Below are 17,205 nucleotides of genomic sequence, written 5' to 3' on the forward strand. Positions count from 1 at the left end.
CTTTTCTGTCACATTTCTGCTTTCCCTTTGTCATTAAAACTTGGTATGTCTCCTAACTTTTAGAATAGTCACTTCTGTTGGCTTGTTCTTGTCATTTCCCCTCCTCTGCTGACGCTATCTTTTTCCCACCAAGCTTCTGCTCGGAGGAGAAGAGGAGGTGAGTCTGAGGCAAATAATGACACCTCTCTGAACGTCATAAAGATGATTTATCACTGCTGTCTCAATTTAAGCAGTGTTGGTTTAGAACTGAAGAGCAGAGCAGTTGAAATCTGACTCTCTTTCTTCGCCTTTTGTCCTTTTCTACTCTTTCTACTCTTTCTTTTTCTCTTTTAATTCTAAGTGCTCACTCCTAGAGTTCATCAAGGAAACACAGTGAACTTGTCTTGAGACAGTGCAGTGATTTTATACAATATTTGAGTGCATGACCTCACATTGAAGAGTTTTGCTACATTTTGGAGATGCTTTTTTAATCACATTGTGGCACAGTGTTTCCTTGATCTTGCTTCTCAGTATTTAGCGGTGGCTCATTTCCTTCTCAACAGAGAGACTAGATGAGATGTTGGCGTCCCAGGAGTCTATGTTGCGTTCTCAGCCCCCCGAGGCAGATTACAGAGCAGCTACTGTCAAACAAAGGCCTACCAGCAGGAGAATAACACCAGCAGAGATCAGTGTGAGTGCACCTACACACAGCACACTGGCAGACAGCATATGCCACTGCCACTAACGCACAACATAACTCAAAAACACAGGCTGCACAGCACCCGGCAACACTGCCCACATGTATGCATAAACTGCTTTGTGCTGCATTACTGATGATATTCTAAATACAGTTTTAAGGAGTTTTAAAGCTTTAAAGGCAATGAGATTGTGTTTCATCACTCTGTTTTGTTGTGCTGCAGTCACTGTTTGAGAGACAAGGGATGACTCTACATGGAGGTCTTCACCCAGGCATTGAGAGAGGTCACATACCACTACCAAAGGGGATGTCCAGGACCAAGTCTTTTGGTAAAACAATCACCCATCCTGTACATATTCAATTAAGGTGAATGATAGTGTATCTTATGTACAGTATGCTTATAGGTACTAAATATTGACATGTAGCACATATGAGACAAACAAGCTTCTTCATTTTTTTGTAAAATTGCATCAGCACACTCACAAAGATTAGCATGTTGACAGCAGTACAACAAATATAAAACACTGAAGATGAAGCTGCGTTCTCATCAAATTCCAACTAGTAAGTTCCCGTGGACGAGAAATACAGATTCACAAATGTTAACATGGTTATGAATACATACTTACTTTGCATTACATGTTCAGAATGTGCAAATGTGCTTATTGGATATTCACGGAAACAGATTTGCAGAGCAGATGTTCAAGTGCAGAGGCTTTTTCAAAAGTAGATATACACATACATTATTCATAGTCCCTGTATTATTAAACAGATTTCCTGTTCTCAAGCACACTCATTAAATGAATGTTGAATTAATTGTTAAATAAGTCCAAAATAGTTAAAAGAGTTACAAGTTTTATTAAAATATCGTGTAGCTGGGTTTGAGACACCAGATACATTACATGTGTGAGTCTACAGATGTACAGATGGATGCATTGCAGTGTGTTTTTCAGGAAGCAGCTGTGGACCTGCTAGGTTGGTATGAAGTGATCCTCTTTCATGAGCTTACTCCCGGTCACCAGAAGATCTGTGCTCTTCCTCCCTCATCAGGTGCCACTGAGGAGGATCGGCTGTCTGCCCTTGCAGGCGAGAACAGATTTCCACGCAGTTCCTCTATGACAGACAGCCTCCGAGACCACTCACAGCCCCATCCCATCCCTCCACCTCCACAAACAGCACCTCCCCCTCCTCCCTACTACCTAGACACTGGTCCTCCCCCAGCCTTCTGTCCCCCTCCTCCCCCATCTAGGACCCAGAGTCAGGGCCATGAGCCTGGAGGACGCTCCAGCTTCAAGCCCTCCTCTTTGGACCTGCCTTACGAGGCCGCTCAGCGGCAGGCCACACACATAGAGAGACAGAAAAAAGCCCGCTCCATGATCATCCTCCAGGACTCTTCCCATCTACCTGTAGAACCTACGGAAATTCCCCGTCCTTCTGCTGCTACTCCACCTGAGCGAATCAAAAGGAAGGGTCGGGTTATTGACAACCCTTATGCTAATGTGGGTCAATTTAGCATTGGACTGTACACACCCACCAAGCCTCAGAGGAAGAAAAGTCCTTTGGTGAAACAACTACAGGTACGCCACATGTTGGGGATGGTCTACTGTTTATTTATTTATCTATTTATTTTATTTTAGTGTTGAAGAGCCACTACCTTTGACATGTTTGGCTAATTTTGTTTGTCTTACTGCAGGTTGAAGATGCACAAGAAAAAGCTAGTATAGCCTTAGCTGCTGCCCACTCCCGAGAGAGCTCACCCTCAGGACGACACCCACATCCCCATGGACACACACACACCAGCCGTGCAGACTACTACCAGCAGCAGCTGATGGCTGAGCGAGAACGTTTGCGTGCCCAGGGAGAGATGATGTTTCAGGGTAAGGGCCCCTTTGCCGCTGCAATAGCTGGAGCAGTGAAAGATCGAGAGCGTCGCCTTGAAGAACGGAGGAAATCCACTGTCTTCCTTTCTGTTGGGACCATGGAGGGGGCGTCTACCACCAGCTCTGACTCCCCCTCTCTGACTCAGTCTCACTCCATCGATGAACGCATGCTCACCCGAGAGCTGGGACAGCTGCCGCCCCCTGCCTTGGCCCTGAGCCCCTCACCCAGTGGGACCACCTTTATCCATCCACTTACAGGAAAGCCCCTGGACCCAAACTCTCCACTGGCTCTTGCGCTGGCCGCAAGGGAGAGAGCACTGACCTCTCAGAGCCAGTCCCCAACTGGCAGCCCAGAGCCTAGGACTAAACAGGAGCGGGCAGGCCAGGGCGGTATATTCATTGACCCTCAGACCAAAGAGTCTCCACATGGGGAAGGGGCTTCCTCAACTCCCCCTTTTTCACCTAAAAGCGCCAAGGCAGTGGGGTACGGAGTTGGATCCTCCCCAGCATCTATTTTAGTTCCCCAGCCCACCAAACCGCAATGGGCCACGTCGCCATCACCTGTATCATTCCGGCAGGAGATGGAGGCCAGAGTAGAGGAGCGGAAGGAGGAGAAGAGACTAGAAGATAAAAAAAGTATGTTGATCAGTATTATGGATACGTCGCAGCAGAAAACAGCAGGACTTATCATGGTCCATGCTACCAGTAACGGCCAGGCTGTCGGGATGGGTTCAGAAGTAGAACAGACACCTGCCCCAACGTCCACGGAGCCCAGCAAATCTCTAAGTCCACGGGCTAAATCCCCCAGTCCCACAGTCACGCAGCCCCAAGCCCAGCTCCAGGCCCAGCCTCAAACTCAGCGTCCAGCCAGTCCAGCCCAAGAGAAGAGTCTGGCTCAGGGAAGCTCTGAGGAGGATGTGGATCCGTACACAGTGACCCTGCCCCCTGCGATGTTGTCCTCCAGTGATGAGGAGACTAGAGAGGAGCTACGTAAGATTGGAGTTGTTCCACCACCAGATGAATTTGCTAATGGGCTGATGGCACAGGCACAGGGGACGCCTGTGTCGCCAACTAAACCTGCCTCCTCTCCCGCCACCCCTACAACACCCATACCCCAGACTCCTTCAACCCCAACAACCCCAACCGTGACCCCCACCCAGCCTCAGCCTCCCCAGCCGGCACCTCCACCCAGTGCAGCAGCTGTCTCAGGGAAGCCATCTGACCCTCTGGAGCCCCCACCGGTGGGCGAGTCTGGCTCTGCGGCTGACTCAGGCGTGGAGGAGGCTGACACGCGCAGCTCCAGTGACAGAGAGCGAGACCACCATCTCGAGACCACCAGCACCGTCTCCACGGTTTCCAGCATGTCCACATTGTCCTCAGAAAGCGGCGAGCCTGCCGACACACACACCACGCACACCTCCTATGCCGACGGGCAGACTTTTGTGCTCGACAAGCCGCCAGTGCCTCCTAAGCCCCGACTCAAGTCCCAGATAGGAGGCAGTAAAGGCCCAGTCACCTTCAGGGACCCTCTGCTGAAGCAGAGCTCTGACAGCGAGCTGCTATCACAACAGCAGGCTGCTGCCCTGGCTGTTGCTGCAGCTGGAGGAGCTGGGCTGCCCTCAGGTGGTTCAGCCTCAGTGACTGGACTAGCCCCCACCAAGCCACGCTACCTCTTCCAGCGGAGGTCCAAGCTGTGGGGGGACCCAGTGGAGCCTCGTGGGCCGGGGGTGGGGCTAGGTATTGGGAGTTTGGGCAATCTTGGTGGGCTGGGACTTGGACTGGGTGTAGATGAGGGAGCAAAACCATCTGTTATGGGGGAGCTCAGTTCACGACTACAGCAGCTAAATAAAGACACTAGGTCACTAGGAGAGGAACCACTGGGAGCATCACTTGACCCGGGGAGGAAGTCACCTGTGGCTGGTGCCAGGTAAGAAAACTGTATTCAACACTGAGTAACAGAACAGATGTTTACATTTAAAGTGATGATTTCAGAATATTTTTACTATACTCAGCATCAGAGAAAAAAATCTTAAAATAATTAAAGTTCCATACTTGTAATTGTAAGTTAAACTCTTGTCTCTTGTCTACCAACAAGAGATATTTAGATCCATTATTATGTCGGCAGTCGATAATCCTTCCTGACGTTTTGCAATAACAAGCCCACTGGAAGAGAGATTGCAAACACAAAAGCTTTGATTTATTATTTAAAAGCAAACATATTTTGTAAACAACAATTTGTGATCTATTTTAGTCTTAAATCTGGTAGTATTTCTCTGGCAAGAGGGATACCTAGAGGCTGAGTCAAAGAGGGAGGCTTTTAGTTTTATTTCTGTGCACAATTTGTTCTTACTTGCATTGTAAAACAAATGAATCCACATTAAAGCCAGTCCACTGTGATGGTAAGCATTAATGAGATCAGAGGTCAACAGCATGCTAGCATTAGCTTCCCTGACAATGTTAATGTAACAACATTGCTAAGCTTTTTATGGGTCATACAGTATATTGCAACATCAGTGAGTAAAAAAGTAAATATGAGGCATAGAAGGGGGCAAAGGCAGGCTTGATCCTCACACAGCGACAGTATCAGAAGCATCTGACGCACAGTGCTGTTTTGTCTGTTATCTGTGGGTTTCTTGTTTTCACACAATACCTGAAGGTACAATGAAGTCCTTTATATTTCTGCAGATTTGAGGACACCGAAGAGAGTAAACCTTAAGGTTATAGCCCCTAGGGTAAACTTAAGCTTTTTTTAAATATATTTTTTCCTAACAAGCCTATCAACTAATCCCATTGAAAGATAACCCTTTTTTTTTTTTTTACATTTTGTTTCATATATTTTCCTTTAAAATTATGTTACCTTGTTTGCATCACCCGATTTCTTACAGAATCTTTGAGAATGACATTTATTTTAAAGAGAATATAACCATTTCAGATTGGACTTTGGCTATGTTTTATAAGACAAATTGGTTATATTATATTGTTTGATATAAATTAGTAATACAATTGATGGCTCTTGTCTTGGGTCTAAATTGTTCCTTGTTTCCATAGTTACAGCTGAACTCCTTGGCTTCCTGTTAAGTGGTTGTAAAGTACATACATTAAGTAGTCAATAATGATAAGGCTACAGTTACGTGTGTGTGTGTGTGTGTGTGTGTGTGTGTGTGTGGTAGTAGTAGTAGTTATTGTTGTTGTAGATTATCTGTTGATGCAAACAAGGTAACAGGGCTTGGAGGCATGCACTTCCTGACAGCCTCTCCTCATCTCACACACACTCTAATCTTTGACCCTGCTAGTAGCTTCCCCTCCAGCTTTTCCTTAAGCTTTGACCAGAGTCCTTGTTCAAATAATGCATAATGCATCCTTGTGCCCACAACTCCTTGCAGCCATCACTGATATAAATTTGATAGGATCAGAAACTGCAGTTTCCTTCTTATCATCGCCTGCAGTATTATCAGTGATAACTTCAAAGATCTAAGGATGTATTTCAGAAGTATTTGAACATGACTGAACTATAATGGTGTGTCACCTTAAAACCATCCCCTCATGATCTTGGCATTAACAGCCATGTTAATGACTCGACTACCAAGACAAAGTCCTGACCATGTAGAAAGTCCTGAGGTGCCATGTGGAGTTAAATAAATGTATCTCTTTTGTTCTATGCAGGATTTGGCTTGATTGTGTTTCTATGGTTTGGCAAGTTGTAAGAAAAAAAGGCTGTCATTCTTTGGTCGTCCATTGTAGTTCTGCTCTGCCTTGAAATTGACAATAATTGTTTTTAATGTTAATGTGCTGTTCCGGAGATTCCTTCAATCGCAGTAATTTATCTATCTAGATCTTAAAATGTAGCTTTCAAAGAGCTGAGGAGTTTGTAGGTACTCTTTAGATGCAGTTGATTTTTTGTCTTCTTTCTTCTTCTCTTGTCCTCATTTCTGTTCATATGGATAAGGAGCCAGGACAGTTTTGCTTTCATGTTCACTATAACTCACTTCTGATTAAGAGGAGCCAAAAAAAGAGGCAAGCTAAGATTGAAAAAAACTTGGAATAGACTCTCTCGCAGTCCTCTCATATTAACTAACAGGAGGAGCTGACCGACTCCACACAAGTGAAACCAAAGTGCTTCACATTTTAACCAATCTATAGCCATTGAAGAATGGAAAATTCTTTAGAGATTGATCAGTATAGGGCTATTAGCTTTTGGCTTTTGATGCTGACTAAGATTGGCGTTTGGCAGAATTTTGTAACTGTTGTCCTCTCCTCGGGAGTGACAGTTGCTTGGGTCCAGACCTTCGAATCCGCCCACTCCACATTGAGTTTGAGTTGACTGAAGATGGAAACGGAGTGTGAAAGTTCTGTCTGATATCAGGCGCGAGTGACAGTGTAGTTTGGTATCAACAGAAGTCTGCCACCACCTCTTCTTTTCTGAAAATCTTTGATGCAGAATTTACTTCCAGCACCTCAATAAATGTCATGGTGTCATGTATTCAGACCATCAGATTTGTTTGATGAAAACTGTTGTGTAAGCATAACCGATCCCGTATCATAAAACCCATATGCGCATATTCTGCAGTCCCATCCCTTTACCACTGTTGTACCAATGTTAGTAAGAGTGGTCTGTTACCAAAGTAGCTTTGATTGATCTGCTAATTCCTCCCTATTGCTCAAGACAATGTGTGGCCTTGGTGACCACCAATGAGTCACTGTGAGACATTAAGCCTAATTTAGCCATCAGTCATTGGTCTGCACCTCAGCAACATCATGATCCCTGGATGGAACAGGTGACCATGATTTTAAATACAACATATCATGTAACACTCACTCATTACTGGGATCATTCTTTTGCTGCAGATAACGCAATCAAATTCACCCCCACCATATCCATCTCAACAGTTGATTGCCCTCGGCTATGACAAAGATGATCATGCACACCATTATTTTTTCTTTCTTTCTCTCTCTCTTTCTCTCTCTGCCTCTGCATTCATTTCTCCTCACCTACTGGAGCATTTCACATGTAGCACAGGCATCCCAGCACCCTTAACTGTCATGTTACACTGTAACTTACCCCATCCACTGTGTGTCCCCATTGAAACCCGTCCAGAAACCACACATGCTGCTGTAGTTTGACTCTTTGTGTCCACCTCGTTCACATGCTGTGTATCATAGCTTTGGGTGGTTTAGAAACCCGTGGTTCTCATTTTGTTTCATTTGTGCTCTTTGGTTTTCTGTTTTTCTCTGTTTGTGTAATTTGCATAACTTTGTTTTGTTTTCCAGTGATTGTGTTGAGGATGGCCATGGTCCCTGACTGTCTTGCTTATTGGACATTGTAGGTTTCTGAAACCAGAACAGAATATTTTATTATATTTCTTGATTAGAAAACACATATCCGTTATTTACAGTTTAGCACACATCAATTTAAATTAGTAACTACTACTTGCACAATACATATGTAAATGTTTGTTTGCTAACAATAGTTCTCTTGGTCCATATAATTTCAGAAAAAGTGCAAAATCTACCACAAAAGTCAAGGGACATGTGCCCGCCTTTTATTTGTTTGTTTGTTTGTTTGTTTTTCTTTTGTTTGTGCAGTGTTTGATATGTGAATAGTGTGCTCATTTCTCTCTCATGTAGCCCACTGGTCAGACCTTCCGGTGCCGAAGCTTACTCTGCTGCCTTTGTCGTGCTTTTACATCAATAACACCATCACCTGCACACACACATACATACATGTACTCTTAGCAACACTCATACAGTCCCGTGCACACACATGCACACACATAAGGCGTGTCAGAGGCAGCAGAGTGGACTGAAGCAGAGTCTGGTTGGCAGGCTGCGTCTCATGGAGTGATGCTAACATTCTCTCCCATTGCTCTCTCTCTGCTCACCTTGCATGCTCCGCCCTGCTGCTCTGATCTGATTGGTCTAGAACTGACTGTGCGCCCAGGAGGGCAGGACGACTGTGTAAGTGCGCATGGAGCTCATCTCATATCCGTCGGCTCCCTGTAGTCTGATCATTCTTCCAACCTGTGCGCTGCCCAGCTACCTTTGTTCCATTACACTCTTTAGTCCACATCAAACACAAGCAGTAGAGGGAAAACATGTGCCACACCTGTACATAACACACTCACTAATATGCATGAATATAGCGGGCACCATTGCACCATTTCTTAGCACATCTAGGCCTCTCCTTTCTGCCTCTCCCTGCCTGCACCAAGCCAGACAAAACTTCCATGTTAGACTAAATCTCTAATCCATCTCTTTTCTCCTTTCTGACCATCTCTCCCTCCATGAGATCAGTAGTATACTAATAACCCACTTTTAGACTGTTTAACAGATTTATTCTATTATTTTTTTCAAAAGAGGGTCAGGATTGAAAATGTGGATAAATGAGGATTTATTGTTCTTGTGGAAGGAGTGAGTGTTGTCAGTATCAAATTCTTAAGAATTATTGCCAGATTGTGTTAGTACAATTCTTCCTCCTTATGCTGCAGATGGTAAGACTGGGTTGGCTGATCACTGCAGTTCCAAAAACAGTTGACTTACCGCGTTGAATTAAGTGTTAGCTGCACTTCAGAGTACATAAGTATGTTTGATTAAAAGATTAAAGCTAATCTTTGGATAAAGGTGCTGCTTTGCGTGCCTCGATGTGGCCTTTAACAGATTTGATAAATGTCACCTCTGTTTTCTTTCTAAACTGTACTTCTCTAGTGTAGAAAAAAAAACAGTGTAAGTAATGTGCAACTGTGTATTGTGTTTAAACATAAGTAAATACTAGTGTGTTTGCATGTTTGTACTGTGAATGAATTTAATGCTTTCAGGCTAGAAATAATTTCATTCTAAAAAAAAAATCTAAATCAGTTTGATATTTGTTATCTTTAAGGCTTTTGCTGTTGTGGGTCACAGTGATATTGTATGCCGTTACAGGAAGTAGCTTTAGATTTAATTTATTAAAGAAAAAATACTTTGAGTAATGGTCAGATGCACTGTAGATGTAAAATAGTGCCAACTTATAATCAAATGCTGCCATGTATTCCCTTGTCTACTGAATGTAATACTTGAAATTATACAAGTCCAATGTGACATATCCATAACTGAGTGGTAAAAAGATTTTTATCCAAAGCTGTAAATAATCTCACAACCACTGAGTGCAGCATGCTGCTTTGATGTTGCTGCTATGTGAGACTATCTTGATTTGTCAACACTTACTTAAAGAAGAACTTAGAGTGGTTAATACATAAAACCCAAAGCTTGGTCGCCTTTTTTTTTCTTCTTTAGTGCACATTTGTTTTGTCTGTTAACATTTCTGACTCTCTTTTTCTCCATCTGCCTCCTCCAGACTTTTCAGCAGCTTAGGCGAGCTCCACACCATTTCTCAGAGAAGTTATGGCACCACATACACCATCCGCCCTGGCAGCCGTTACCCCGTCACCCGACGTACCCCTAGCCCAGGTTCAGGCTCACCTGATCGGGGCGACCCTCTTGGACGATTCTCAGGCTTCGGCCTACCGACCTCACCGACAACACCGCCACAAACCATCCTCAAATCCTCTAGCCTCAGCCTACCCCAGGAGCCGAAAGAGGTCCGCTTTGTAATGAGGAGCTCCAGCGCCCGTTCCCGTTCTCGCTCCCCATCCCCATCGCCTTCCCATTCCCCCGGGCTGGGGTCACCACTTTTAGCCCTGCGGCCCTTCCACCAGAAACCCCTCCACCTCTGGAATAAGTACGACGTCGGTGACTGGCTGGAGAGCATCAATCTGGGGGAGCACAGAGCAGGGTTTCAGGAACATGAGATCGAAGGCTCTCACCTCCCAGCTCTAACCAAGGATGACTTTGCAGAGCTGGGAGTGACGCGAGTCGGACACCGCATGAACATTGAACGAGCACTAAAAATGCTGCTAGAGAGCTGACCCCTGCCCTGAGACACAGCAACAGATGGGGAGAAAGAAGAAGATAGAACGGGCAAGAGTTGACGAAAGAGAAAAGATAGGGGCCGCTCCTCTTTTACTCTGGCTGCTTTTATGTTCTGCATCACAAATGTTTACCTGTGTACCTTCGCAACACTTTCTGTTCTGCATTAATACCCTGCACTTGGCACTGCACTGAAGAGGAGGATCCAATACATTCGTCCCCCTCTACTCGGCCCTTAGCCTCTGCCCACCTCCTTGCCTGCAGCCGATTAGATCAGACCTCAAAATGGGCTCTGGTCTTTCTTTGCCGAGGAAAATCGCATGAGCTCCAATTAAAACATTTGATTTGTGAAAGCTTCAGTTCCCTTAGTAACACTCACACTTTCCCTCTCACATGTCCCTCCTCTCCTCTCTACCTCTATCCCTCCATCTATTAGGCCTCTGAAAGCCTTTTTGCAGTTTGAGTAAAGGAGGAGGAGAAGGAATTTTTGTTCCAAATCGAAAGCTCAGTTGCCTTTCAAAATATTTATACAGAGATCAACAACGATGAACACAGGACTACGGACATCCTGCTGACACAGCTCTGAAAAGGTGTGTCTTCTCTAAATCTGCTGTTGTTTTTAAACCGAAGACTTTCGAGCCCAGAGGTGGAACTCCACCAAGTAAACCACGGGAGAAAACCCCTCCGCCTTTGGTACCCAGACTGTGCTATCTATTATATTTGGAGAATGTTTAACCAACACTCGTGGCTTTTTTCATAATCAAGTTTTTTGGTTTTCCAAAGGGAATATTATATATAGGTATTATATAATATGATATATATGTATCTAAATATAGCTTTCAGAAGAAAAGACAATGTTGCAAAGAGGAAATGTAATAAATTAATCTGCGCCTGTTTTTGGTTTTTAGTATAGAAGGCTTGAAAGCGAAAGCAGATTTTGTGGAGGAGTGAAAATATATACATATTATAAATATATACATATATATATATATATATAAATATATATTTGAAATTTTAAAAAAGTATATAGATATGAAAATGAAATTTTTGTCATAGGTATACAACTTTCCTTATGGTCACCCTTTCTTGAACCGTAGCATGACAAGTTGCATCATGTCTTGGACAGAGAGTTTGATGTTTGTTTTTATTTTCTTACGGTCTTCCTTCATACTAAAGGGCATCCCGTAATGTGAGGCTGAGACCCCAGTTGACACCCATCCCTACTGCTTCAGCTACAGCTCTCACTGACGTGGTTCTCCGATCCTTCTTTATCCACAACAACACACAGTAAGGACCACTTAATGAGACAGCTTATTGGTAAAAGGGGCTCTTCATCTTTTGCCTGTTTATCACTCAGGGATGGAAGTTTGGGGCACTAGCATGGAGAGGTTGTTGCCTGTTGTTTTATCACTTTCCATTTCAATTCTTACCCGTGAGGTCAATTTAACATCACCACAGTCTGAAAAAAAAAAAAAAAAAAAGTTTAACGGCTAGCAAAATTTCCATCCCTGTGACCACTGATGATGCTTCTCAGAGCGGGCTGCACAAACTCTAGTGTAGTGAAAGGATAGACACTGGGATGTTTCTTATCACCAGTAGAGAGGAAATGATCATTTTTGCTGCACAAGGAAACTGCTACCAGTAAAATAAGCCTGTGCCAAATTAAGCTTAAAGGAATACTTCATCCACTACATGACCATTTGTATACCAATTAGTCATACTGTTGCCTTGAATTTGTAAAATAAACTTTTTCTAGCATGCCTCCATGTAAAACAGCAAACATATTGACTGACTGGAGACCACGTTCAACAGGAAAACTGTATGGATCAAACAAAAACAAACTCTGCCACAACTCATGCAGTATTAGCTTCATTTATTCAGTCGTGTGCTCTGTACTTCCCAAAGAATGCATTTTCATTAAAATCATTCAATAATAGAACAGAAACATTTGGACGTAGCCTTGCCATCTCGGTCTTTTGTAGCCAGAAGTGACCATATTTGGATGAGAGGGTGAAGCTGTGGAGGAACAATGACTGGATCTGACTCACAGACTGTGGTAATGCCTCGCAGCAACCCCACCCTTAAGTATGCATTACTTTAAACATTGATAAAATGTAAATGGATGCGTTATATAAAATAATCACCCCCCATTCAGTTGGCATGAATGTCGAAATCAGCTTTATAGAATTTGGCATTTTAAAATGAGTGTCTATGGGGATTTACTTGCCTCAGGAGCCTCGAGTGGCCATTCAAGGAACTGCATTTTTTGTCGGTTTTGCATTGGCTTCATTTTTCAGCCCTGAAGGTTGCCGCTTGCTTTCAACTTAAAACTGAACTGTCTATGTTCTCTTAAAAGCCAGACTTCAATACTAAATAAGGTATTTTAGCAAAAATGCATGTTTGTAAAGTACTGAGCATATGACTGGATAAATAATACATGTATTATACTGCACGTGGTGTGGGAGTTTTTAAAAATGTTTTAATGTGGTTCTCTGTTGTTAAACATGGTCTCCAATCAACAAATCAATGCATTTGCAGTTTTCTGTGAAGGAATGGGAGGAGAATAAAGTTTTCTTCACAAATACATAATATCACAGAAAAACTTATTTACGTACAAATGGTCATTTTGTGTGTAAAGTATTCCTTTAAACAGTTGACATAAAGCAAATATTTGTTTTCCTTAAAACCTTCTGGGGTATAATCAGCAAAAACATGTCATACTCGGGCTTAAATGAGCTAGATGTAAAGTATTTGCCCTTCTGAAATGCCACTGCAGGAAATGTGTCTGTAGTTTATCAGGCTGTGGGGATGGGAACGCCTCTGTAAGGTCTTAAAGAAAATTCAGTATTTTACAACCTGGCAGTGTCTTGCAACATTGCTGCTTCCCTCTATCTCTACAATTTACTTAGTGAGTAAAATATTATCATAAACGGTGGCAGCCAGAACTCTAAAAATAAGACCCAGGTTGTAAAGAAAACAAACTGAATTTTCTTTTTACAATACAAAATCTGCAATTGTACTCATGAGTAGCTTCTGCTGGCAGTGAGAAACAGTGAGTTTTATTCACGCAACAAAAAGCATTTTATCCATAGCTTTTCTCCAACAGATGGCCAGGTAATCTCTATTACCACTAAAAACCTCCATACATCAGCAGCATCCAGTCAGTATGCCAAGGCAGTTTCACTTGGTAAGAAGTTTTTGCATCTTTTTTTTTTTTAACCTTCTGTCTTTTCTTTTAGGCTAGCAGTTTGTAAAAAAAAAAAAAAAAAAACGGGTGGTAAATATGACGTATCTGGGTTGTAGGAATAGCACTCACTGCCTCACTGTGACCTCACTGATTATTTTACTTCTGACTCCAGTGTTACAGTATGTCCTCAGACTCATTTTGGACTTTTTGTGTTTATTGTTCTTTTTCTATTTTTATTTTTTTCTTTCTTTGATTTGTTACCCTCGGACACTGTGGGTAGATTTTGTAGCGTGTGAAACATGATACTTAAATCTTTCACTCATTTGAATTTTAGAGTGACAGAAAAAAAAGACAGAAAAAAATGAATATCCTGTCCATTCTAAACGTACTTACACTTGTAAAAATGAACAAACTACAAAAAAATCTTTTTTTTAAATCACAAGCAATGTATATATGATAGATTTCATATAAATTTTTGAAAAACAAAAAGTATATAGATCTATATATGAATGTTTGGCATATATGCATAGTTAACCACCTGTGGAAAAGGTGAGCAGATTTTATTCTTTCTATGAACTCTTGAACTTTTGAACTCTGAACTATGAACTAGGGGATGATTTGCACAAAACAAGGTGACAAGGTGCTAACATAAAAGCCACCCATCGTCCAAGCGCATGCGTGCATCTGGATTCCCCGAATCTCTGTGTGGTCGTTCCTCTTCACCATGCGTGTGTGACTGTGCGAATGTGCAAATGCTTGTTTGTTTCCTTTTTTTTTTTTTTTTTTTGAGCGTATCTGTTTGTGAGAGAGACATTGGGGATGAGCGAGTGTATGGTTGATTGTTAGGGTTCACATCTTTGGAGCTAGTTCACTATAGCCTTACTGTATTACCATCAGAGATTCCCGGCAGTGGCTGTGTCACACAAAACATGCACACACACACACACAACATACACACACAAACAGAAAAATGCACACATACATTCATCTTCTATTCTAGACTGAACTTCATGGTTCTGCATTCTTGTTTTGTACTGAGTGACGTCTTCAGAGAGTGGACTGCTCTGCCCGCAGGGTGAGACAGACAGAGAGACAGACTACCACAGGGTATTGAACGAAAGCATTGTCACATTTTATATTGCAAGATAACTCACTTTGTAACTGTGTAGGTACAGCTTATGCAGTGTCACTGTTTTGTACACCCATTCCCAGATGGCATTTGCGCTCCTTACCCTCCACTCTGGCAGCACTCCTTTTTCCTTTTTCAGACCTTCAGTTTCTGAGTTTTGGATATGCTATATGAGGTGATCCAGTGAGGAACAAACAACACAAAGGAAAATGTGCCAAAAAATAACTTAACTTTTAACTGTATATTTGTCTTTGCTTTAGGACTATCTTAGTTACAGCATTCTTGAGCTGTTAGACTCAATAATATGGTGCCATCTCCTGGAAATCTTGAGAACTACAGACATTTGTTAGATCCCTCTGTTATTATTTTGTAAAGAAGCAGGCTGTTGTTTATACATATAAACAATAGCCTGTGTATATCTACCTGTGAGCTTTGCATTAACATTTCTATTTAAATTTTGAGACAAATCACATCACGATTGCTTGATTTTACTGTGATGAAGGTTATTATTCAGCTTGACTTACTGTTCCCATATAAATACAAACACTTTAGAGGTGAACGTGTACAGTCTGGACTCACACAGGCTGGCCTGGTTCGAAGAAACAATGCTGTAGTGAATACCTGGTCTAGATGGTTGTGTAAGTTTACCACAAATACAGATGCAAAATGCAACGTGTAACAGACTTACACATCATTAGGTCAAATAAGTTCAGTGAAGGGTTATCTTTGTCTTATTTTCTAATCAACAAAGCACAATCTAAATAGTGTAGGGGGAGCAGTGTAACCTTTTTAAAAACCCACTGGAGTCCACTGGAACCAGTGATCTTATCATCAAAGGGGTTTTTTTCTTTCATTGTTGGTTTTCTCCTTGTTTGCACTGTGAAGTTTAGAATGGTGGATGTATCACTGCAACGCCTCAGCCTTGTCTCACAGGTGAACTTCCCCTTCTCAGCATCTGCTGACCAGGAAAATCATCTACAGTTTTTATCCCGGCAACTTCTGGATGCTAATAGCATTAGAAATCCCCTCCATTTCAATACATGAAAACCCTAGTTGAAATAAAAAATTAACCATTAGCTACCTAGTATTTCTCACGCAAACAGAGTAAGGGTGACAGTGAAGGTTGAGGCAAGATCTGAGATGTTGCCCAGGATATCTCCACCACAGAGATATATGTTTGTTATATTATGTAATAAATTTATAATTAAAACATGAACTGCATCAAAGTCCTGCTAATTCACTCCATTGGAAGCAAAATTATATTTCAGTGTGATTTATTTTGGGTAAATGTCACATAAAACAGTCAAATATAAATACAATATATATATGGTTTTTGTGTAAAACATAATCATATAGAAATAATGGAATGATGTGTCCAAGGAACAGTGTGTGGGATTTAGTGGCATCCAGCAGTGAGGGCTGCAGATTGCTAACAGCTGAAATTTCTAATGAAACGGCTCAGGTGATTTAAACTAGTAAAAACACTGAATGAAGCAGTCTCATGTCACTCAGTGTTTCTCAGACGCTGTTTGTCTTGTCACAGTTGGGCCACTAGCCATCACCTGCAAGTGTGTTTACTCTTTTCTCTGCTAACTTATCATCCAGATGTTCAAGAGGGTTTTATCGGGAGCCAAATTATCTTACTCTCCAAAACAAATAGACCAGATGATTTAAACCCGTAAAAACACAAATTTATTTAATTACCTAATCCCCTAAATAAAACATACAATTATATTAATTCCATTCCTGCCAATATGCCCCCATAAATCCTACACACTGGACCTTTAAATTCACCTTCTGCCAGAATACAAGTTTAATGTTCTTCATGGCAACATTACTGCTAGTATGAATGAATGAATCCACATGTATCCATTTAAAACACAGCACGAGGGACACAGCTGGCTGAGCATTTCACAGGAGCTCAACACAGCTGACGTCTACTCATGTATGACTGGCAGTTGTATCTTATAATATGCTGAGGTTGACTACTGGGTGCTCTTGTGCCTACTGCTCAATCACAGCAAGTCTGAAAGAGACACATGATAACAATTTGGTTACATGGTACATTAAGTTTTCATTTAAAGGGTGGTGAAAAAAGACTACATCGTTGAAATGCGACACAACACACAAATGTCAAGAACAGCCAGAAGCTTGCTTCATAGACATATGTTCTCTTTGCTGTGTTATTTTTCAATGCTTCACATAGACTCATATGACAAAATACAAACAAATTTAGCCTCGTAGGATTTTCTACTACTATTATAGCAGATGTGAAATTAACTATGAATGACAAGGCTAAAACAGCAGCTAAATGAAAACATAATTTCTAATCATTCCACCAGGTTTATTTCCCTGCAAATGCCACTGCACAGATGGAGGGCAGTGACTTAAAACCTGATGTAAAGACTGTCTGCCAACCTCCAATAGTAGAGTT

At 42.1% G+C, this 17,205-nt stretch overlaps 1 protein-coding gene across 1 annotated transcript in view; it reads left to right on the forward strand.

Moving 5' to 3' along the window:
- The window catches only part of shank3a (SH3 and multiple ankyrin repeat domains 3a), a 221,936-nt gene extending 210,658 nt beyond the window's left edge, over window positions 1–11,278 (forward strand). Inside the window, exons 20-25 of the mRNA XM_042496156.1 lie at window positions 134–157; window positions 543–670; window positions 900–1,005; window positions 1,724–2,250; window positions 2,367–4,480; window positions 9,884–11,278. Of these exons, the coding sequence (XP_042352090.1) occupies window positions 134–157; window positions 543–670; window positions 900–1,005; window positions 1,724–2,250; window positions 2,367–4,480; window positions 9,884–10,454 (3,470 nt within the window). The 3' untranslated portion in view covers window positions 10,455–11,278. The remainder of the gene's footprint in view (window positions 1–133; window positions 158–542; window positions 671–899; window positions 1,006–1,723; window positions 2,251–2,366; window positions 4,481–9,883) is intronic.
- Window positions 11,279–17,205: the final 5,927 nt, after the last annotated feature.

The sequence above is a fragment of the Plectropomus leopardus genome, chromosome 11, assembly GCF_008729295.1.
Source record: "Plectropomus leopardus isolate mb chromosome 11, YSFRI_Pleo_2.0, whole genome shotgun sequence".
Taxonomy (NCBI): domain Eukaryota; kingdom Metazoa; phylum Chordata; class Actinopteri; order Perciformes; family Serranidae; genus Plectropomus; species Plectropomus leopardus.